Raw genomic sequence first — 23,938 nt, 5'->3', positions numbered from 1 at the left:
CTGGATTCTGAGAAATCAACAATGTCTAGAACAGGAGGTACAGCCAAAGGCCTATGCTGAGAAGAAGGAAATCCCCAAGCCTCTTTTTAGATTCTGAAAAATCCTGACTCTCCCAGTGAAAGTGTTTCCTTAAGGTATGCAAAGTTTCTCCAAAAGAAAAATCCTCAGGAGGAGAGGCAGAAAGGATGGAATCTTCTACATCAGACCCCTCGTAAGATGGAACAGATAATTCCTGATCAGAAGAGGAATCAGAAGAAATAGAAACCTGATCTGATGATTCATAGTCAGTGCCTTGCCTAGGCCTCTTAGCAGGAGGGGGATGGGAACCCCTGATCAAGGTAATTAAATCCTCAGCCATTTTGATCATTTGTTTTTTTAGGCATAGGGGCCAGTGCACGTGGCCCAAGCATCTGTATTTTATACACAGAAGTTGATTTTGGCCTAGGTTTTCAAGATGGCTTTGGTTTAATATACAAATCTTTAAGCCTGAAAACATCCACAGAAGCCGGTGCCTGCTCAGTGGCTCTGGACCCATCTAAGGTAGAGACATCCGCGGGTTCAATACTTAACAGTCTCGCGGCATAACTGACTCTGAATGGGTCTCAGTAGTGCCCTGCAAATCAAAAGTAGTGGGTATCAGGGGCTGCGAAAGCACCTCACTGAGTACTGGTGAACCGGCGACTGGCTTAGGAGAAGCTTCATCGGTTTTGGACATCGACGGTCTGTCTCTTTTTCTTTGCGTTTATGTATTCCGATAGTCGGATTGCTAACAGACGACATTTCTGGATAGTTAAATCTTGAGCCAAAATATTTTCATGCAAAAATATACCGACGCTTAATGGTGCATTGGTTAAATTTAGCACAAAACCAAGAGCAAGGCACGTTGTGGTCAGGGCCTAGGCAAGGAATACAGTACAAATGAAAATCCTTATGAGGTATCTGCTTCCCACAAGTAATACAATTATTAACTTTTACTGACATCGGTAAGGAGCAAGAAAGTTTCCCCAACGGGGTACTTAGCTTTAGGTTGAAGACTTCGGTTCTGAAACTTGAAAACGACAACCTCAGGAGTCGGCCGCGCGGCAAGAAAGACTAATGAAAATGGCATCGGCTGCATGTTTTATACCCCTGACAACCTGACATCATGGAAGAAGGGACAGCAACCGACGCAGGACCCAAGACTTTGTTAATCAGGCCGACTGAGGGCAACCTACCAGCAGATTACCCAAATGTAATGACTGCAACAGTGAAACACGAAGAACATCTGGGATTAAAGTGCAAGGCATTCACACTCTTGAGATGGAAACCAGGAAAAAAATTACATGAAGGGAGGTGGCCTAAAATAAGTGAAGAAAATTATCTTAAGCCCAGTGCTGAGCTATGTAATGCAGTACAAAAAGGCAATAACAAAGGACAATAAGATGCAAGGGCAGCAAAAGTAGTAAACGCAAGAGATGCTAGAATCACCCTTCCATTCAACACAGCAGTGTCTACTTTCGGTAGATACAGAGAAAACAAAATAAAACAAGCTGGGTGAACAGCAGTTGGATGGGGGCTAGTATCTGTGGAAATTCTGTGGCAGCTTGACACATGCACAATGGAAAACTTAAGGGGTAGAGTTATATGGGTACATTGCAATGACAATGGTACAAGTGAAGGTGGATGGGATGTAAGTGGCAAACGTGAGATGGAATAATTCAATATATGAGGAAATGATGCATTTCACAGAAAGTGTTCCAAGGTCCTAAAAACATTGCCAAAATTTTGCTCAAATGAAGTATTCAAGGATATGGTCAAGGTCAGACAGGTAACACCTACAGAGTTGTGTAGTTTCAGCATCAAGACAAACCATAGCTCATCCCTGCATGTTCACCTATGTACAACACTAAGTTAGTCATTACCTAGGGAAGCAAATGTAAAATCTAACTTTGTCAGCTATTAACTGATTTTACACAGCAATTAAGAACACATTTTGTTTTACGCAATAAAAATCAATATAGAAACTGATATGCTCAAACTGCAAAGCAGACGCAAGATAAAAACTCACTTCATCTCCAGAAAAATACTGGTCTATGATTTCAAAAGCTAGTTTGTAGATGTCTTCGTTTTCATGTTGCTGAAGCGCTTCAATTTTCTCTAAACCTGAAAAAAAGAATCAATCATCTTCATAGTTGTCCAAATGTGTACAACAAAACACATATGTAAATTATTTTGGGTTGTACATATTTCACACAACAAAAAATGTAGAGCTATGCAAAGTACAGTTGTGTACACTTACCATAAATGCAGATGTTCGAGTGTATTCACTGTTGCAGTCATCACATTTGGGTTATCTGCCTGCAGGTAGCCCTCAGCCGGCCTGAATACAAGAGTCTTGCATTCCTGCATCGGATGCGGTCTCTTCTTCCATGATGTTAGGTCGTCAGGAGTATAAAACAGACAGTAGATGCCATTACATCAGTTTTCCTTGCCTCAGATGTCAGGTGCCCCCACAAAGGAAAGCAATTGTATGCTATGGTACCACTCCAACAAAAAGCAAGTACACCAGAAAGCTTAAAATACACACAAAAAGAAGGAAAGGTAGAGTCAAGAGAAGTCAAGGGACTGGAGGGAGGGTAACCAGGACTGCAACAGTGAATACAGTCGAACATCTACATTTATGGTAAGTGTACACAACTGTAGTATGTTCTTAGTGTTTCACTGTTGCGGCCATCACATTTGGGTTGATTCCCAAAGCTAAGGGAGGAGGAAGTTAGAGAGCATTAGGACCAGCTATTAAGCCCTGCAAGACTGCAGTGGCAAAACAAGCTCTGGATTTAGAAAAAAAATAGGCATGTGGTAATGCTTGGTGAAGGTATGTACAGAGCTCCGGGTAGCAGCGTCTAGGATGTCCCTGGTAGGGACAACTCTGAGAAAGGCTGCAGAGATAGATGCAGCCCTGGTGGAATGTGATCTTATCCCCTGTGGGGTATGTTTTCCATGGTGCTTATAGCAGAAATGAATGCAATGGGCTATCCATTTGGAAATGGTTTGCTTTGAAATGGCCTACCCCTCTGCTCCTGCAGCAAAACCAACTAGCAGCTGTTCAGATTTTCTGAGAGGCTTAGTCCTGTCCAAAGAAAATCTAAGTTGTCTGTACACATCAAAGAGTGCAGAATTCGTTCTCCTTTCTTTTGTGGATTCGGGAAAAAAGGTAAATGAATGGACTGATTTAAGGGCCACACTAGACACCACCTTGGGCATAAAGGAAGGATTGGTCCTGAGGGAAACCCTGTCCGCATGGAAAATAATGAAGGGCTCCACTAACATGAGGGCCTGTAATTCAGACACTCTTCTTGCTGAAGTGATGGCTAGAAGGAAGGCTGTTTTCCAAGAAAGGAATTTCAACTCTGCAGTTGCAGCTGGCTCAAAAGGAGGGAGAGTGAGCTTTTCCAATACAAAGTTAAGGTTCCAGGCTGTAGAAGGGGCTCTCCTGGGGGGTCCTAAATTTTTGGCCCTCTGAGGAATTGCTTTAGCAGGGGATGAGAGAAGAGGGGTGGTCCAGTATTATAGCGTGTTGAAATGACAGAGGCATGAATTTTAATTGACGAGAAGGATAGGCCCTTGTGGAGCATTTCTGTTAAGTACTGAAGAATATGAGGTAAGCTGGGCACCGTTGTGCCCACCCCGAGTCTGGCTCCAGAACAGTATCTTTTCCACCTTTCAGCATAGGATTTTCTAGTACTAGGCCTCCTTGCCTCCAGAATGACATCTAGCACCTGCTTACTGAGGGATGCTATTGGAGAGCTCAAGGAATTAGCCAGGCTGCAAGGTTCAGGGTTTGAAGCTGAGGGTGTAGAATCTGGCCCGCCTGCTGGGACAGCAGGGAAGGGGTCTGAGGCAGGTGCCATGGTTCCAACAGTGTCATTCTGCACAAGAGGGGGTAGCAGTGTTGGCGTGGCCAGTCTGGTGCAATCAGTATTGTCGTTGGCTTGTCCTGTTTGATCTTTAGCAGAACCCTCAAGAGGAGAGGCAGAGGGGGGAAAGGCATAAACTGAGAGGCTTTCCCAGGTAAAGGACACGGCATCCACTTTCCAAGCTTGACTGTGCGAAGTCCTTGTGCAGAATTTGGCTAATTGGTAGTTCTGAGGGGAGGCAAACAGGTCTATCTCTGGAGTCTCCCATTTGTTCAAGAGGTTAAATATTTTTGGTTCCAGTTTCAACTCATGTGGGTCCATGAGATTTCTGCTTAGGTCTGCCAGTGAATTTAGCTTGTCTGGCAGGAATTGAGCTTGTAGGTGCACTTGGTAGCTCAAGGCTGTGTTCCACAGAGCCATGGCTAGTCTGCAGAGAGGGTACAAGTGGATTCCCCCCCCCGCTTGTTTATGTACCACATAACTGTGGTGTTCTGTCTTTACCAATAATTGTCCTGGAAGAATGTGGTCCTTGAAGGCTGTCAGGGAATTCTGTACAGCTAACATTTCTTTTTGGTCGATATGCAGGTGCATCTGTCTCTGGTTCCATTTGTCCTGAATGCACTGCCCTGCCAAGTGAGCTCCCCATGCATAGTCTGATCCATCTGTTGTTAGGGAGCCCCTTGTTGTGGTAGCAGGCTTCTGCCCACCAAAGGAACTCTCTTTATACAAGAAATGATAGGAAGCACTGATTCCAGATCCTGAGAAAGTTGACACCATAGGCTTTTTAGATACCACTGTAGTTTCCTCATATGCAGTCTTGCATATGGAATTAGTAGAATGCAAGAGGCCATGAACCCCAGGGCTTGCAGAATTTTCCTTGAAAACAGCTGGGTCTTTGTGGCCAGTAGTTTGAAGTAGGTTGTCAAATAAAATTGTTTCTCTGGAGTGAGGAAAGCCATCTGGGAAGTTGTATTCAAGCTTGCTCCCGGGAGTACAATTTGTTGGCAGGGTAGTAGGCGAGATTTCTTTTCATTTATGTTGCACCCCAGTGAGTTTAGACGTTTCTTTACAAATGCCACATGTTTTAATAACAATTCCTGGCTTTCTGCCTGAATCAGACAATTGTCCCAAGTATGGGTATATGTGAAAACTTCTCTGCCTGCAAAATGCAATGGCTGGAGCTAAGCACTTTGTGAATACCCTGGGTGCAGTAGATAAGCCAAAGGGAAGTGCAGAGAACTGATAGCGCATGGAGCCTGCCCTGAAGTGTAGGTATTTCCTGCAAGATTCCCTTACTGGAATGTGCAGGTAAGCTTCCTTTAAGTCTAAGGTTGCCAACCAGGCATCTGTGCCTAGCATAGGAAGCAGTTGAAGTGTTAGCATCTTGAATTTTGGAATTACCAAAAAAGTGTTTAGAATAGAGAGGTCCAGGATAGGATGCCAGGAGCAGCCTTTTCTGGGTACCAGGAAATCTTGAATAAAAACCTTGTCCCTTTTCTTCTGTTGGGACAGGTTGAATAGCCCTAATACTTAGGAGAGAGAGAACCTGCTGTTGAGCCTCTGCCCACTGGTTTGGGGGTAGGTCTGCCAAACCGTTTGGGGTTGGTGGGGCATGGAAGTGGAATCTGTATCCTTGGGAAACTATATTCAAAACCCATTTGTCCTGGGTAATGAGTTCCCTAATGGAGCAGGCAGTTGAGCAGGGCATGGAAGGGCTAAGCTTAAGTCATTGTGCCATTTTCCCATAGGGGGTGCTTACTACTCCCTGCTTTGGAAGTGGGAGCCCCCCACTGCTTAGGCCTGTGCATTGCCTGAGACTTTAATCTAGGTGGTCTGCTGTTCCTGGGTTTATACTGAGAAGGCCTGTAAGAGGCTGGAAAGGACCAGTTCTTTGAAGGCCAACGACTACTAAATCTGGGAGGCTGTACTTGCAGGAAATCTTTAACAGTTTGCATAGATTTTGCTTTTTCCTACATCTTTTTGAAGACTTCTGCTTTGTTGCCAAACAGGCGGGCTTGGTTTAAGGGAGCATCCAGTAATTTAGCTTTAACACGATCTGGCAAGTTTTGCTCCTTAAGCCAAGCATGCCTTCTAAGTACAGACCCAGTGACAGCAGCCCTGCAAGATGTTTCTAGAGAGTCAAAACCACACTGCAAAGTATGTTTACCAACTTGTTCTGCAGAATGCATTAAATCCTGTAATTCGTGTTCAGTACAGTCAGGAATCAACATAATTTCCTGTTTAAGTAGTCCCATAATATGCTGCTGGTACTTTAACATATGAAACTGTCAGTTTAAAGCACTAATGGCTAAAGTAGCAGAAGTATATACCCTCATACCCCATCTGTCCAGGGCTCTAGAATCTCTATCAGAAGGGGTAGAGTTTTTGGCAGCAGTAGCCTTAATGTCCTTTGGCCCTTGGAAAATGGTCTCTGGATCCGCAGTAGGATTCTTGAAGAGGAACTTGTGAGAGTCAGGTACTCTGTGATATTTATCAGGTTTTCTGGGAGCTGGAGGTAAAGTGTCTGGGGAAAGGCTAGATTCCAAGAAGGCATCATCTACAATGTCCAGAACAGGAGGGATAGCTAAAGGCCTGTGTTGAGGGAGGAGTAAGAATTCCCTAAGCTTCTTTTTGGAGTCAGAGTAATCCTGGCTTTCTCAGCGGAAATGCTCCCTAAGCGTGTGCAAGGTTTCACCAAAAGAAAAATCCTCTGGAGGGGAAGCAGAGGGAATAGAATCCTCTGCATCAGAATCCTCATAGGTAGATAGGGGCAAATCCTGGTAATCAGAAGAAACAGAAATATCAGATTCCTGATCAGAAGAATCAGTAGGAAAATCAGTTCTAGGTCTCTTAGAGGGGGAAGGCTGGCTTCCTCTAATTAAGGTAATAAGGTCTTCAGCCACTCTAAGCAGTTTTTTTAGGCATATGGGCCTAAGCATGCGGTCTGCAAGTTGGTTTCCTAGGCGTGGGTCGAGATTTAGGCCTGGAGGAAGAAGATGGCGTCAGTTTAAAATGCAAGTCTGTAGGCCTGAATACACCCTCAGAAGCCGGTGCCTGCACAGTGGCTCCGGACGCATCCAAGGTAGAGACATCCGCAGTTTCCATAGTTGAAGCATCTCGTGGCATACTGGACACCGAATGGGTCTCAGTAGAGGCCTGCGAATCTGAAGTAGTGGGTATCAGGGGCTGCAAAAGCACCTCACCGAGTACCGGCGGACTGGCGACTAACTTAATGGAAGAGTCGGCAGTTTTGGACCTATGCAGTCTATGTCTTTATCCTTACATTTTTTCGGAATATCAGTAGTCTGATGGCTTACCGAAGCCATTTCTGGATAGTTACACAGAGTACCAAAATAATTTGCTGCAAGTATAGACCGTCGACGAACAGTTTGGGGGTTGAACAAGGCACAAAACTGACAGCGAGGAACGTCATGGTCTGGGCCTAAGCAAGGAATGCAGTACGAATGAAAATCTTTATGAGGTATTTGCTTTCCACAGGTAATACAATTGTTAACTTTTACTGACATCGGTTAAGAGCAAGAAAAAGGATCCCCAACGGGGTACTTAGCTTTCCTGAAAACTTCGGTTCTGAAACTCGAAAATGAAAATTTCAGGAGTCTGCCGACCGGCACTTGTGAACTGCTTCTGCTTCGGGCATCGTACGGCAAGAAGGACTGATGTAATGGCGTCGGCTGCATGTTTTATACCCCTGACGACCTGACGTCATGGAAGAAGAGACAGCATCTGACACGGAATCCAAGACTCTGGTATTCAGGCCGGCTGAGGGCTACCTGCAGGCAGATAATCCAAATGTGATGACTGCAACAGTGAAACATGAAGAACATCACCTTGTAGCAGTACATTTTTCAGTACAGAATCACTGATTGAGAAACATTCGTTGAGATAGACAAATGCCTAAGCTTTGGACTTGTCACTCACAAAACAAACAAAAAAAAAAAAAAGGCAGTTTACGCCATCTTCAGTTTTTTCTGGAGTGAACAGAGAGAGAGAGATAGATACCAGTAAGGGTGCCCTATAGCAGCTGCTTGTGACAGCAGTTAAAGACCTCCAAAGGTACCAAACACTCCCCAGTTTGTACAGCCCCAAAGGCATGAAAACACCACTTGGGAAGAAAAATCAATTCAGGCTGGATTATCTTTTTTATTTTGTACCTTCACCACACTGGAAGAAAGTACAGCGGAATAGTAATCCCAGTACTGAAAGAGCTACTGCTATACTAAGTTGTTACAAGGCTGTACTACCATTCACCCCAGGGATCAGTGTTGCAATATCCATAAAACAGTACAAAAGCGGTACAAAACTTGACGATGGAATTTGGTGAATGAACCAACATGCCCCCCTGGACTGCAATGGTAAACCTTGCCACTTACAGTGCTTGAAGTATTTAGAGTGATAAAAACAGCTGCCTTACACTCTGTATAGAAAAAATCTGAAAAAGGCAGATAAAGGAGCTCTAGTTCTAGTACAACAAACCATGACTTGTTACTTTAATGAATCATAACAAAAGACAATTCAGCCAGCTACCAACTGTCAAATATCTGTTTACATAATGGTTCTCCTAGCTTCCATTGCTTAAAAGACATAACAACTAGGGAGTGGAGGTAACCAAGTGTTACCTTAGCTGTACACATCCAAGGACTGCATCATTCTCTCCTCTTTTTTCAGACTTAAGGAAGAATGCTGTGAGCTACATGTGCTGATAAATGTATTTACTTTCATTTGTCTACTGGCAAAGTCTGAGCATGGGGTACTCCTTTTTCAGCAGACGCCATGGGAGAAAAGCTACACAAATTACATTAACACTAGAGTAAGAAAAAAGGAAAACTATAGTAGCAGATTAGTCATAACTGAAGAGTGCTGACTTGCACTGGCTTACACAGTTTAACAAAACAGTGAGACAATAACTTCCTGAAAGCAAGCAACATATAAAAAGTCTTGATGATGTGTGTTCAGATAATTAGGTAGAGAAGTTCAAGTGGATTTATCCCAAGTAGAAGTGCAGCTACAGATCCACGTTTGATAAAGGTGAATTTTCTGATATGATTTCAAGGAGTTATGGCTTGTTATCTGTCATACAACAAGAGGAATGTGGTTTCACAGTTAGGAGATGGTGAAAAGCATTTCTCCAGCTATGCTCTTTGCTTTAGCTGTAAGGGGAAAACATTTGTCTTTTAAACATAGGTCCCTACTGGGTGTGTATCAATTAATTAGTGGTCTTAAGAGGAAGGAGCATTTTTCGGGTCAGTATAAGATGATGTGAGCAGTACTGAGTTGTCAGAGTTTGGAAGCTCCAGCCAGTTTAATTCCTGTAGTGGTGTGTCTGATTGGGGTGACTGGTTGAAAAGTTGGCAAATTTATTTTAGCAATGCTCAAGTTTGAGTTGCTGGGTTGATAGTAACTTTGAGAAGGGGGCGGGGGCTGCACAGAACAATGTTTGCAACAGGAATGCTGCAGCCACTTTTTTTCTACTATTAATAAGTAAGGAAGTTCTGGATTCTGCACAGTAGGCCTAGTTTTTGTTTTATATATATATTACTTGTAAGGTTTACTATGTTAATCAAATTTCAATGTGCTGTCTATGATGACACAAAGTAATTTAGTCTGAGAAACAACTTCTATGAGTGTGTTATTGGATGATGTTATGAAAGTGGTACTGTACTGAACAGTATTGCTTTTTGTGGTACTGTACTGAACAGTATGCTTTTTGTGGTACTGTACTGAACAGTATGCTTTTTGTGTGTGAGAGAAGCAAGAGCTGGGCATTTTGAAGATGCTTGTTAACTGAGGAAAAAACGTCAAGTGACAGCTTGCACCTGATAAACAGACTGGGCTGATTAGACCAGTATAACATCATCTACAGATTGTACTGGGGTGAATGCTTGGATGCTGTATAAATATCACTGATAACCTTTTCAACAGAAAGAGAGGGCTAGTATTGAACCTTGGGGATCTCCAATAGATCCTGTGGTGAAGGAAGAGTGTGACGCTTGCCATTTCACATATTGGAAAGTCAGCTTTTGAAGCAGTTTATGGTGTTGGAAAAGAGACCAAGTAGGGAGAGCTTCTGAAGTAGAAGGTGACAGTATCAAAAGCTTATGAGAGGTCAAGAAAACATGATTATGCTACAATAACTGACCAAGTTTATTAAAACTAGGGCAGTAGTTTGTGTTATGGTTGTGGCAAAAGTCATACTGAGCAATGGAGATGAGGTTTTGGTTTAGGTGGTCGAGTAATTGGAAGTGAATACATTTGAAGTATTTTGGATAAAAGGAAGACTAAAAACTATGGTTCTGCAATTTGATAAGTCAAACAAGTTAACTTTGTGTAATGGGAGAACAGAGGATTGCTTCCATAGAGTGGGAACATGAGAGTATGACGGACTTGTTGATTAGTATAGCAATTGGGTATGCAAAGGCATCAGATGCCACTAAGTATTCTGCAAGGACACAGTTGAGAACTAAACATTACTGCCTAAAGGTGTATATAAGGTGATGATCACAGTATGTTTGGGAGTGTACTGGTGTTGGCAACATAAGCACCAATGTCCACAATAGATTAATTATTTTTGGGTTTATTACACCTGGTGGGTGTACCTAGATGTGTGAACTCAGATGGCAGACTAATATGAAAGCTGGCTGATGAATATTAAGGTCACCACATATAATGGTCTCGTACGAGATATCACCGACCCATGCTAGTAGGTTTTCTGTACTTTTTATGTTGTTTGTGGGGATACAGATGGTAATAATGCACACAGTTGTGTCTGCTGGGCTTTAGAGTCAACAAAATCTTTCAGCATTGCTGAAAGGCAGATAGGCAAGCTACAAAGATATAAGGTAGCATCAAGATTTCATGGTGAAAAGCAACACCAAAATGGCTGCTTTTTTACATCTTCTATCTAGTCTAAGGATATTATATACTGGGGGGGGGGGTCTCTACATCGGAGATGTGCAGTTTTAGCCATGTTTCTGTTACTGCTAGTATGTCAGGGAGAATATATGGCTAGCCAGAAATTAACTTCTTTAGATTTATTGAGCATGCGTTTTATCTTGTATGATAAGTGATTAAGGGTTGTGTGTGTGTATGTGTGTGCGGGGGGTTAGTAATAAGTACGAGTGTTAGTAGGATTTGTTTTTGTGTTAGGGATAACTCTAGGGTTAGGATGCATGTCACAGGCGTAAAGGAAGGAGAGGGCTATCAAGTATTTTCTGGTGTTTAAGTGGACAAGTGTGTTCGTCAGAAATTAGGTGAGGATGTTTTAAGTAGGTAGATATTTATAATAGCTTGGGGTGATGTGGTAATTTTTGTGAACTATGTAAGGAGGATGGCAATGCGAATTTATGGAATATTTAAGACTGGTGTTTCATAAGAGGTTATCTTGGTTAGTAATATCAGGAGAAGGGTTCAGAATAAGTATCGTTTTGAGAGATATGATGATAGGTTAAGTGTGGAAATATTGTGGCAGTTGCATTAGTGAAGAATGTGAAATCAGGAGAGCAGTTATACTTCTGGATGGAGTTAAACAGGAGCCACAGTTATAACTGGTGTTAAATAAAATGGCTGGAAATGCAGAGTATGCTGGCTGGAATGGTCAGTGGTGTACAAATTCAGTTTATGGGTTGACTAGGGGAACACAGCAGGACAGAGCCCAGTCCGTCAGCAGAATCTGCAAAAGGCAATGTCCAAGCATGGGTGAATTTGCTGCAACTTGTTTTTATCCCAGACACAGCTTTGTCTCCAGCACGTATCATGAGGAAAACAATGGGGCACTCCAGTTGAGATACAAGAGTGGTGATAAATGGAGTCAACCACCCTCTCTAACTAGATCAGCATTAAATAAATCAGCTATTTTTATACAAGGTAAAGCAAGGGTACCAAAGGCCAGGTCTGCTTACACTGGTAATTTCATTAAGCTTTGCCTATTGATGCAGACTTCTGCAATTTAACTTTGTAGCTATGAGCTGCAGAGCTATTTAACAGAACTGGAACCTAAAACTCCTGAAATGCTACAAGACAGTGTCTGTTGCGGCATGGAATCATTTCCACTGATCTAGAAGGAAGACAATATCAGAAATATTTAGGTGGGAATTTTGAGGTCAGTGTAACAGTAGCAGCTGCAGTTAACACTGATTCATTTCATATGCTTAACAGGCCAATTAGAAGACCATTTACTGCTTTGCATTTATAACATACCAAATTTACCTTACTCAAGTGCAGGAGGAGAGAGCGCACTCGACTTTAGCCTGGAGTTAGCAGTAGGGAAACTGTGCAAGAAATAAACAGATTATTATGACTATACACCGAATGGGAGCAGTGAAGAGAAGGTAAAAGCACTAGAGTGATCAGGTTTAGATGTAAGAGAAGCTTGCATGTGATGGCTACAGGCACCATGTTGAGTGGAAGTAAATGGTTAAAAGTAAATTGGTCAGAACAGAATAAAGTGAAGAGACCAACTATGTTAAACAGAGATGCTTGCAGAAGAGCTTAAGGAGATGAAAAAGCAGGATAAGCAGGGAGAGGTCACAGCATGGAATTCAAAGAGTTAGGAGGCAGCAATTAAAACAAGTACCTCCATACAAGAAGATAATACAAACACAGCCAGGAATTGTTACCAGAGAAAACATAATAGGCATTATGTAAAGGAAAGAATACAAAGTAGCAAAATGATTGCCGACAGCATATTACAATAAGCAATACCTATAACTATACAACAAACAGTGTAAATTCACATCTTCACATACTGCAGCATAATCAGTAACAATTTGCAAGATATTCAATTACCTGTGCAATTATACCCCAACAAACAAGTGAATCTCCTGCATTTTAGATATTGCTTCAAATTCAAGTAAAAAACTGGAAACGTAACATTCACAGAAAAATGGCAGTTATGACCTATTGCAGATGCTGAATATCAAAATGGAAACACTTACCTCATTGTGTAGCAATCATTTACTACCCATACAATTACATTCTGAGCCATTAGTTAGAAAAGCACAAAAATACATACATTACTACCTGCAAAGTGTAGGTAGTGAGCGGTAGCTCAAGGGTGAAGTAAAAATGCTGCTGGGGGATAGCAAAAAAAGACAACCAAACTGTGTGTGTGTGTGTGTGTGTGTGTGTGTGTGTGTGTGTGTGTAGGGGGGGTGCTACTGGAACCATCCACAGCCCTAGCTGTGCACATAGGGGAGAGGCAGTGCCCAGTCCACAAGTAGAACCCGTAACATGCAAGCATGGGTAAATCTACTGTCACTTGTCAGTTAATTATATCCTAGGTACAGCTTAGTTATCTCTAGCATGGTTACAAATATCTTGAGGACAAAAATGGGGCACTCCAGTTAAGGTATATGAAGGGGATAGGAGAGGAATTTAATATGGAGTTAACTACACTCTTTCATCAGACAAGCAACTTTTGTACAAGGTATAACCATAGGTACCCAAGTCCTGGACTCCCTTACGCTGATAATTAATGAGCTTTGAACTAGAAACAAATTCCAGCAACACTAAGAAAAGTGTCTGTTGGGTCGAGGAATTACTTCTACAGGATACTGATAATTTGATTAGCTTTTCCTTTTGGTGCAGTCTTCTGCACTTTAACTTTGTAGTTTTGAGCTGTAGTGCTGTCCAACAGAAACAGAGCCTAAAATTCCTCAAATGCAACAAAAGCAGTGTCTGTTGGTGTGGGGAATTATTTCTGTGGGATCTGGCGACAGATGGAGGGGCTGTGATTAAGGGCCAGCTCAAATAGGGACACAAAGAAAAGGCTAGTTTTTATGGCCACTCTACCTTGACGGGCGACAGTAGACTGTTCCATAACAATCAGGACTTGCAGCTAGGAGGCTGACCACAGGTCTCCCAAGCCAGAAGCTTCAAAGCACAATTACTAGATATTTTAAACAGAGGGAGTGTATGCCTTTCCAGAAAATCCAAGTTCTGCTGAGGATTCAGAGGCTTCCTAGACAGTCTAAGATGCACATTTTAAGAAATGTCCGTCTACACAGACATGGCAAAGGGTCAGATTATTCAACAAATATACTAGAGACATCTTGAAGCCCTTTCTTCATGGGCCGGTACCACATGCTGACCCACTGGACAATCTTGGTGACTGGCATCCAACTGTGGTACTGCAACATTAAATGGACAGACCTGGTCACCAACAGAGAGCACCACCATACTGTCAAGCTTCCAAACGGGCAACCGAAAATTTGTGCACAAGACACTGAGGGGGTAAGTGTACTTGCAACTGGCTCCTCAGTGTAACCACAGCCCTCAGGCCTGTGCTGGTCTGATGGGCTATCTACGGCCTCATGCACTCTACCTGCTACCATAGTTACAACCGGAGTTTTTCCATCCCCATACGTATCCCAAAACACCACCACTGTAACACAGTTCATATCATCATAACATTTGAAAAACAAGCATTCGCATCTACCTGAAAATTGTGCAACTGGAACACACAAATACCCACCATTAAATGATGCAACACTGGGATTTAATCAGATCTTTCTCAATATACTCAAAATAAATCCCATGAGAAATAGTGTAAAAGTAAATATTTCTCTATGGCTAGCAATCAATGAAATTATTCCAGAGAGATAAAGCCAGGAAATCCTGGCTAAAACATAAAACACAGAGCTACCAGACATTCAAACTACTCTAACCTCACTAAAAGTAAGGTCATTGCAGAGGGGGGAAACCTACTACATTAATATGCCAAAACACTAACCAACACGGCCTTAAAGCTTTTTTTTGGATTTCCATGAATAAGCTCCTACTCACCAAGTAACCTACCACAACCTCCAACCTTTCGGCAGAAAATATCACCACCAATTTCAATCACTTAATGGTAAGCTTTTGTCAAACTCATTAAAACCAACAGCAATACTAACCATCCTAGCTAAATGCACACTGATATCCACAATAATTCTTTCACTTTAAAGCCAATCCCATCAATAAAGTTTCTACTCAAATTAAAACACACCAATCTAACTGCAGAAAATGTCCTTGCACTGCACCTTAAAATTGCTGCACTTGCAGTAGCCTACCCAGCATCCACTTTAATCAACAGACCAAGTTCAAGAAAATTACACTCAAGCTATGTGAAAAAAACTTGCATCCTGCCCTTACACAAAAGGAAGACGTTCAGTAGAGCTATCAAATGATAGGCCAACTGCTATCACTCCTCTGCTCTAAAAACCTTAGACAATCAACTGCTGCAATACCTCACAAACAACATCCTCCATCAAACTTGGAGTTAAACTAAATTACAGCACAACTGCCCTCAGACTTTGCTTCCATGAAGGTGGATGGTGCTGGCAATGGTAAAACAGTTTTGTTTCCTTGGTATTCTTAGATTTGTCAAAGCTTTTGACACGGTTTCACAATTCAAACTGCTCCAAAAAAAAAGTTAGAGTGGACAGGTCTATTGCACGCTGCCTCCAATGTTTCAAGAACTATTTAAACAGACACCAAGCTGTTAAGTGGCAATCATCTCTATCTTCCTTTCCTCCAGTTACTGTTAAGATAGATCATTTAGGTACCCCAAGACCTAACTCTCACTATTTAATATTTTCATAAATGACGCCCACAGCGCCTCCATGCATGTATTTCTTAAGTACTCAGATGACTCAACCCTCATCTGTGTATCCGACACAGTCTAAACTGCAGCTACCCAAGAGTCCTTCTCTTCCAATGAAGCTTGGCTAGACAGCTCCCAACTTCTGTTAAATCTAAAGATTCTCTACCCTTAAATCTCACTCAGACACCAATATGAACTTCAAAATGAATTTCTCAGACATCACAGAGATTCAAAGGGCTACACGTACCAAGTTGCTAGGAGTCACTTAGGTTCATATGCAAGTGCTAGGCTAGTTGCCCTTCTGGGCCACTTTAAGACTAGCCAGTAACCCTGCACCTTGTGTCTGTGACAAACATCTTAACCATTACACCAACCACCCGACATAAAAGTACCTTGAGTGGGGAAAAGAACCCACAGCCTTCCAATATTCCAGCACCAAATGCAAGTGCTTTACCTGTTGAGCAACTGACACTATAAATATAATAATCCTATTTGTTAACCAGGTAGGCCCAATGGACATAGTCCCTTTTCAGGGGTGACCCGGGAGCAATGTCCAATTAAGTGGCTTGCTCAAGGTCACACAAAGCAAATAAGGGCTGAGGGAATCAAACCCTATGCTAATAGGAACTACAGCTAGCAACCATAACCTCTGCTTCAACTGCCAGATTCAAAAAGCAGGTTCATACTACTCTATTAGTCTGCAGACTACTGCAAGCCTAGCCAATTCCCTTAAGTCAGAATCTAAGTCTGTACCGTGTATTTATGAGGTTAAAAACTTAATTATGCCAGCACTGCCCCTCTACTACAAACAATGCTAAACATTTATCTGCATATAAATGAAGTAATCAAAAAGACATCAAAAACTTGAAACATTATATCAAATAAAGTACCTCACTGAGCCTAGTAGAAAAGTTACAGCAGCCACCTTTCTAGTACCAACACCATTTTGTGCCACTCCTATACTTAAAACTCCATTCCAACCAAATCTCCAAGCTATACCAATGTAAACTTCCTTTGTAGGGCCTGACACTGCACTGACTCCAAAAACTGGCTAGAACTTCCTTATAACCTCAGGTAGTCACAGCAAGTTGTTGCCCACAATTTTGTACAAAAATCTAACAGCTGCCCCAGCCTAAAAAGTTTCTTACAAACCTATGTATCCCTCAGAAGCCTATGTTCAATAAAGCAAGCCTTATTATCCACTCACAAAGCTATTAACTCAGCCAGGGGAGGCCCTTGATTCCACTCACATTCTCAAGCTAATAAACTAATTACCCTTACCTCGAAAGGTTCAACACCTATTCACGTTCAAAGATAAAAGACCATCTCAAGGACTCCTGGCTATGCTCTTGCTTCTCACCAAGCCAAGGAAATCAACCCTCTCTCCTTTATCACACCACTGTCCTACATGTCTCCTGGACCGCCCGAATACTTTGACCTTAGTAATAAACAGTGATGATTCAATTATAAATAAAATGTATATAGTTTAAGTCTCCTGTAAAATACAGTTGTACAAAAACTTACCATAAAAGTAGATGTCCTACTGGTTGCTGTTGCAATACTCCTGACAAACGGGCCATCGCCACTGAAGTCCTTTTGGGGTAGAAAGCTTTTATGTCCGTGTGACCATGGCTCTTATGTGTTGGGATATAAAGATGTGTGTGGATCCTCAGACTATCTCCAAGCCAACAGTCTGCAGACTACTGAAAAATGAGACAGGTCAACAAGGAGGGATGTAGTTCAAACTGGTAAGAAAGCTTCCTATACTCATGAAAAAGGAAGTGAGAGCTGGAGATGGAAATGAAAAAACAGGGGATGGAGGGTGAGATGGAATACTGCAACAGCGATAAGTAGGACATCTACTGTTATGGTAAGTCCTTACACAACTATACTATGTCCTGAGTGAAATAACTGTTGCAGTATTCCTGACAGATGGGCGATTCACATAGCTGAACAAGGAAGGAAGGGTGGTTGGTTGAGTAGAAGCATTGTCCATCAATCCTGAAAGAACTGACCTAGCAAAGGCTGCCCTGAATCCGGACATGACAATTTTGTAGTGTTGTAAAGGTATGTACAGAGGGCCAAGTAGTAACCACCAAAATAGACTCAGAATCCTTTGTTGAAAGCAAATGCCTAGTGGAATGCACTTTAGAGCAGGAAGGTAGGTTCTCAACACGGTGTGAGTAGCAGAGAGTGTCTTTGAAATCCAGGTTGCAATACATTGCTTGGAGACTGGCTGGCTCCAGCTTAGAGGGTAGAGAGGATATGAAAAGTTGGTCAATCTTCCTGAAGGATTTAGTTCTGTCCAGGTAAAATCAGAGTTGTCTCTAAACATCTAGAGAATGTAAGATGACCCCCCCCCCTGTTTTTGGGGGATTAGGAAAGAAAGTGGGCAGATGAACAGCCTGATTAAGGCATGAAGGATGGGTTTGCCCCAAGAGTCACCCTGTCTTTGTGAAAAATAAGAAAAAGGGGGAATGGCCATGAGAGCTTGACGCTAAGATCATTCTGGTAGAGGGGAAGGGCAGGAGGATGGATTTTCAAGCACAGATTTTTAAAGATGCTGGTTCAAGGGGAGGCACAGAAAGCTTTTCTTGCACAAAATTAAAACCCCAATGTGAGGGGATAGGTTTCTTTGGGGGGTTAATAAGCAGAACCCCTCTGAGGGGAAGCTTGACCTCCAGCTTAGCCATAAGTGGAAGGGCTATGAGGGAGGCAAGCATTGACAGCGGATAACTGAGCTTTTATGGAAGAGTAGGCCAAGCCTGACTGGAGAAGTCTGCAGAGGTATTGTGCCAAGAGTGGGTCTTGAGTCTTCTGGTGGGTCTCCTATCCTCTTGAAAGACTTGTACAACTTCTTCAGAGAAAAGATTCTTTTGAGGTATTAAAATCCTGCCATCCATAGGGTCAGGCTGAGAGAGAGAAGATTCGGGTGGAGCAACAAGCCTTTTTGCTCAGTTACAAGATCCAGCTTTCAAGGAACTTTCCAGTAATTTCCCTTTGCCAAGTGAAACAGCAGGGGGTTCCAATGTTGCCACAGAAAAACAGGAGCCAGTAATAAAAGTTTGGGTGTTTCCCTTCATGCCTCGAGTCAGAGGAGTAGCTGGGCCATCTGCAGCCCAGATGACACCCTCGTTTCATTGCCAAACCCCTCCTAGAGAGAATTTTTTTTTTTTCAACAGGTGTTGGAAAAAATGCCTTAACAACTTTTCGCAAAACCATAGACCAGGAGGCTCAAAAGCATATCCAAAACAGGAAGTTTTACTGAAAGTTTAAAGCATTTTGAGAGTTACTCATTGAAATGTTATGCATAACCAAACACATCAAAGATTCAGCAATTTAAAGAAACCATACATATATTACGAATTCAGCACAATCCACATCTCTACAAGTACAGTTCAAATGCCATCAGCAGCATAAAGTAGCTGTGTAAGAACTTAACATAACAGTAGATGCCCTACTGATAACTACTGCACTATTCATAACAGGTTGTAGCTCACTGATGTCAGACTGGAGTACCAAAGCTTTACCTTCTTTGTACAATGACCTCAGCTCATTGGCATAGGGATATAAAACTGAACTTATGTATGAGGTCCTCAGACTACCTCAAGGCCAGAAGCAGCCTGAAGAAAACTGAGAAAGAAGACTAGGCAGCTAGGAAGGGCTTAGTTTAAATAGCCAAGCTCCCCCCTCCAAAAAACTGTAATATCCTGAGGTAGTGTGTGTCTGTGTATTTAAGACATTGTATTTTTGCCAAATGGGAGAGAAAAGATAAGGGGGGTAAGGTGGGAGGGAAAGAATACTGCAAATGATCAGTAGGGCATCTAGTGTTATGGAATTACTTACAAAATTGCACTGAGTGGCTGAGTCACTGCTGCTGCATTTCTACCAATGGGTGACTCCCAGAGCTGTAGAGAGAGGAGGATGGCAAACTTAGAGAGATTACGACAAAGTCCAGGTGGCCAGACAGAATAGTTCTTCTGGCAAGCATTACTCTGGATCTGGAGAAGGCATCTATCTTATAGTGCTTTCTGAAGGTGTGGACAGATGATCAGGAAGCTTCTTCTAAAATTGAGCTGGTATCCACACTCTGCCTTGTAGAAGACACTTGATGAAGCCTCTACCCAAATGGATTGTGTTGTTGGCCAAATGGGTAGCTTTTACATAGTAAGAGTAGCAGAAAGAAATGGCTTTTGAGATCCAGGATGCAATAGCTTGTTTGGAAACTGGTTGTCTTAATCTGGAATCCATGAAGGAGGCATACAGCTGATCTATTTTTCTGATATCCTTAGTTTTGTTCATGTAAAACCACAATTGTCTGTGAATACATGAGTGTCAAGATCGCACCCTCCCCCATTTTGGGGATTGGGGAAGAAGGTAAGCAGACTGATTGCCTGCTTGAGGGTACGCTCACTAACCACTTTTGGCATGAAAGAGGATTTGGCTCTAAGGCTTATCCTACCTTTGTGGAGTACTAGAAAGGGCGGAATAGCCATGGGAACAAGCAGTTCTCAAACTCTGCATGCTGACATTAGGGCCAGGACAAGCACAGTTTTCCAGGTGCAGAATTTGAGAATAGCAGAAGCAGCAGGTTCAAAAACAGGGGTAAAGTAAGTTTTTCCAAAACAAAATTAGGATCCCACAGTGGGGTGGATTGGCTTCCTCAGGGGTTTAAGGTGCAAAGCTGCTCTCAGAAAATGCCTACCCTCTATCCTGGACATGAGAGGGGGCTCCAAAGGTAAGCATTAATGGCAGTATGATTTTTAAGTCTTCTGTGGAAAGGCTGAACTGTCCATTTTCTGAGAGTTGTACACCACCAAGGCCGGTCTGGTTGCCCTCCTTGATTACTGGCCCAGTGGTGGGTTGTCACATTTATTGGATGGCAGTGGTGGGACCACCACATCGTATATTACGATTCAGTGGTGTGGCTAAACTCCTGTAGCCTGTAAACAATGGTCACCAAGGAAGGTGTTTGCAGCCACACAGACACTCGCAGTTTCATATCACAATAGTTTTATTTTTTTTGTTAGCTTAGTCAGGGACAGCAGGCAAGGATGTCAACAGAGGAGTATGGCAAGCTAAGGAGGAGCCAGTTGGCTGAGATATGCCAAGACAAAGGATTGGTGCATGCCAACCTGACTAAAGCAGAAATTATTGCAGCCTTAGTCAAAGCTGCATCTCGGACAAACAACCAAACTGTTCTTGGTGGTGTACAACTCTCAGAAAATGGACAGTTTAACCTTCCTACAGATGACTTAAAAATCCGTCTGGAGTTAGAGACTTGAACTGGAGGCCAAACATTTGGCAACAAAATCAGCAGAGAGACTGCGGCATTTGAAGGCTGAAGAAAATGAGACACTGAAAAAAATGAGAGGTAGAGGCAACATGAAAAGGAAATGCTGACTCTTCGCCAGGGTCATGGAGGTAATGAGGAAGGCAGTAACCGAACCCCAGAACCAATAAAAGTCAGTACATTTCTTTCACAATTTACAGAGGGTGATCATTTTGATAGTTTTATTCGTATGCGTGAAAGGGTATGCAAACAGTATAATGTTGACCAAGGGGCTCTGGGTACAGTTCCTGACCTCCCTACACCACGGTAAAACTGTAACTGCTGTTTCTCAATTGTGTGATGCTGATTGCTTAAATTATAATACTGTTAAAACTGTTTATTAGAGTGTTTTAAGTTAACACTGGAAGCTTATAGAAAAAAGTTTTGTGAGCATAGGCATAAGGCAGATGAAAGTGTGGGAGAATACATTGCTGAACTAAGCACTTATTTTCATAGGTGGTTGAGTGGGTGTCAGGTCACTACTTTTGAAGGGCTGACCTTTTGATGAGGGAACAAGCCCTTAGCACTTTGCCTGAGGACATGAGAATCTGGTTGGCAGACTAAGAATGTAATCCTGCAGATGAGTTGGGGAAAAAGGGGGACCTATACCTAGCAAGCAAAGCATCACTGCACTGGAAAGGGATACCCAGTGTTGCACACGGGTCTAAGAGAACCCACTAGTTCAAGTACATGGCCACTGAGGCAAGGTAGGGAACAAAAGGCAGGGGAAACAGAAAGTGGAAATGACAGAATGCCAGCAGTAAGTTCTCTGGAGACAGCAAGGGTACCAAACTACCACAAGAGGCTATATAAACTATCTTAGTAGATAGAAATGGGCCACTGCTAAGAGAGAGCGGGTCTCTGACCTAGCCATTGTGAAGCCTGCAATGGTTAAACAGGAGCATTACTTGCTTGGGAAACCCATTCCAAATACCTTTGGCTAGGGTTCACCTTGACTGGGAGGGTGGAAAAGGAAGCAAGCAAGTAGGTGTGTCTGAGGATATCCCTGCAAATGTCCTGATAGGGAATGTTTTGATAATGCAGTACCTTGTGTGCATTCAGTTACACACAGTCAGGCTTGGAGACAAGCATGTGGGTCTGGTAGCCTGGGGGACCCAGACAAACCGCACACTTGAAGCCAGGACTGGTGAGGTTGTTCCTTCAGAGAGGGCGCTACCCTGTAGCAGTGAGACGGAAGGAGAGCCACAGCTGCTGGGTACTGATGTTCCCTTGTTGATTACAAGGGCAGAGGTGAGTAGTAGGTACTCGGTCTGAGAGTGAGGCACCACTGTCAGAGGATACCAGACTTCCTGCGGAAGGGGAGCTGGGAAGGGTTACAAAGAGAGTTGAGACAGGCTCAGTTCTCAGACCCTATATTACAATGCCTGAGGGAGGTAGCTTGTGAGGCACCTGAATCTCAAGGAAAGGGGTACCTGTACACAGGGACAAAGGCTTACTGTAGAGAGAGTGGAGCCCTGATGGAGGGCTAGAGGGTGAGAGAATACAGCAGTTGGTAGTGCCCAGAGCCCACAGTCTGGCACTTCTAGCCATAGCCCATGGCATTCTCTTTGCAGGTCATACGGGCATAAAGAGTACAAAGACGTATTATGCAGAACTTATTTCTTCCCACAAGAAATACAATTATTAACTTTTCTGACATCGGTCTGGAGCAAGAAAAAAAGTTCCCCCAATGGGGTGGTTAGCTTTATAGAAGACTACAGATCTGAAACTCGAACTCGAAAATCGTAGGAGTCGGCCGAACAGCACTTGCGAACTGCTTCTGCTTTGGGCACCGCGCGGATATAAAGACTAAAGAAAATGGCTTCGGCTGCATGTTTTATACCCCTGATGACCTGACGTCATGGAAGAGGAAACCGCAACCGACGCAGGACCCAAGACTTTGGAATTCAGGCCGACTGAGGGCAACCTGCCAGCAGATTACCCAAATGTAATGACTGCAACAGTAAAACACGAAGAACATTACAGCAGTTGGTAGTGCCCAGAGCCCACCGTCCGGCACTTCTAGCTATAGCCCGTGACATTCTCTTTGCAGGTCATATGGGCATAAAGAGTACAAAGACGTATTATGCAGAACTTTTATTGGCCTGGGATTTCCAGGGATGTAACAGGGTACTGCAGGACCTGTGAGCAGTGCCAAAAGGTAGGCAAGGCAGGAGACAAGGTCAAAGTTGCTTTGGTGCCTTTGTCTGATTGAGGAGCCGTTTCAGAGGGCAGCTATGGATAGTGTGGGGCCTCTGAATATGCAAAGATCCACAGGAAAGTAGTATATCCTAGTGGTAGTGGATTACGCTACCAGATACCCTGAGGCGGTGGCCCGGTCCTCAACTGAGGCAGAAAAGGTGGCAAATGCCTTTTTTTTTTTTTTTTTTTTTTTTTTTTAAAATAAAGGATTTTCAGCAGGGTAGGTTTCCCAAAAGAAATACTGACTGACAGAGGTGCCAATTTCATGTCAGACCTGCTGGCATGTCTGTGGAAGCACTGTGGGGTGAAGCACCTAAACACCACCCCCTACCACCCCCAGACTAATGGTTTGGTGGAGAAGTTAAACTCTACACTAAAGACCATGCTAAGGGCATTTGCAGACCAGCGTTAAGAGGGAGTGGGGCAAATATTTGCCCCATCTGTTTGCTTACAGAGAGGTGCCCCAGGAATCCACAGGCTTTTCACCCTTTGAGTTGCTGTATGGGCCATACGGTGATGGGACATCTAGATTTGATTCGCAATGAGTGGGAGGGTGAGTGCGAATCCCACAAGAAGTCTGTTGTGGTATATCTCGTAAACCTTAGGACAAGGCTCAGGGAAACTCATGGGCTCGGCCTAGGAGAATCTGGCAGAAGCCCAACAGCAGAAAAAGGTCTGGTATGACAGGAATGCTTGAGCTACAGAGTATGCTGCGGGGCAGCAGGTTATGGTTCTCATTCCTCTCATGTTAACTACATGGTAGAACTGCTAGGCAGGGGCACAAATTGTACCATGTGAACATAATGAAACCTTACCACGATAGGGTGACCCTTGTGCTGAGTATTTGCAGCAGATGGCAGGAGGAGTATGAACAGGCAATCTATGGCTACAGGGAGCCAGCCAGCAAAA

At 43.1% G+C, this 23,938-nt stretch overlaps 1 protein-coding gene across 1 annotated transcript in view; it reads right to left on the bottom strand.

Moving 5' to 3' along the window:
- The window catches only part of KPNA3 (karyopherin subunit alpha 3), a 1,434,883-nt gene that overhangs the window by 33,046 nt on the left and 1,377,899 nt on the right, over positions 1 to 23,938 (bottom strand). Inside the window, exon 18 of the mRNA XM_044072030.1 lies at positions 2,048 to 2,142. Within this exon, the coding sequence (XP_043927965.1) occupies positions 2,048 to 2,142 (95 nt within the window). The remainder of the gene's footprint in view (positions 1 to 2,047; positions 2,143 to 23,938) is intronic.

The sequence above is a fragment of the Protopterus annectens genome, chromosome 5.part0, assembly GCF_019279795.1.
Source record: "Protopterus annectens isolate FY-2018-M chromosome 5.part0, PAN1.0, whole genome shotgun sequence".
In the NCBI taxonomy this organism is placed as follows: Eukaryota; Metazoa; Chordata; order Ceratodontiformes; family Protopteridae; genus Protopterus; species Protopterus annectens.
This window is presented reverse-complemented; position numbering and strand designations above follow the sequence as displayed.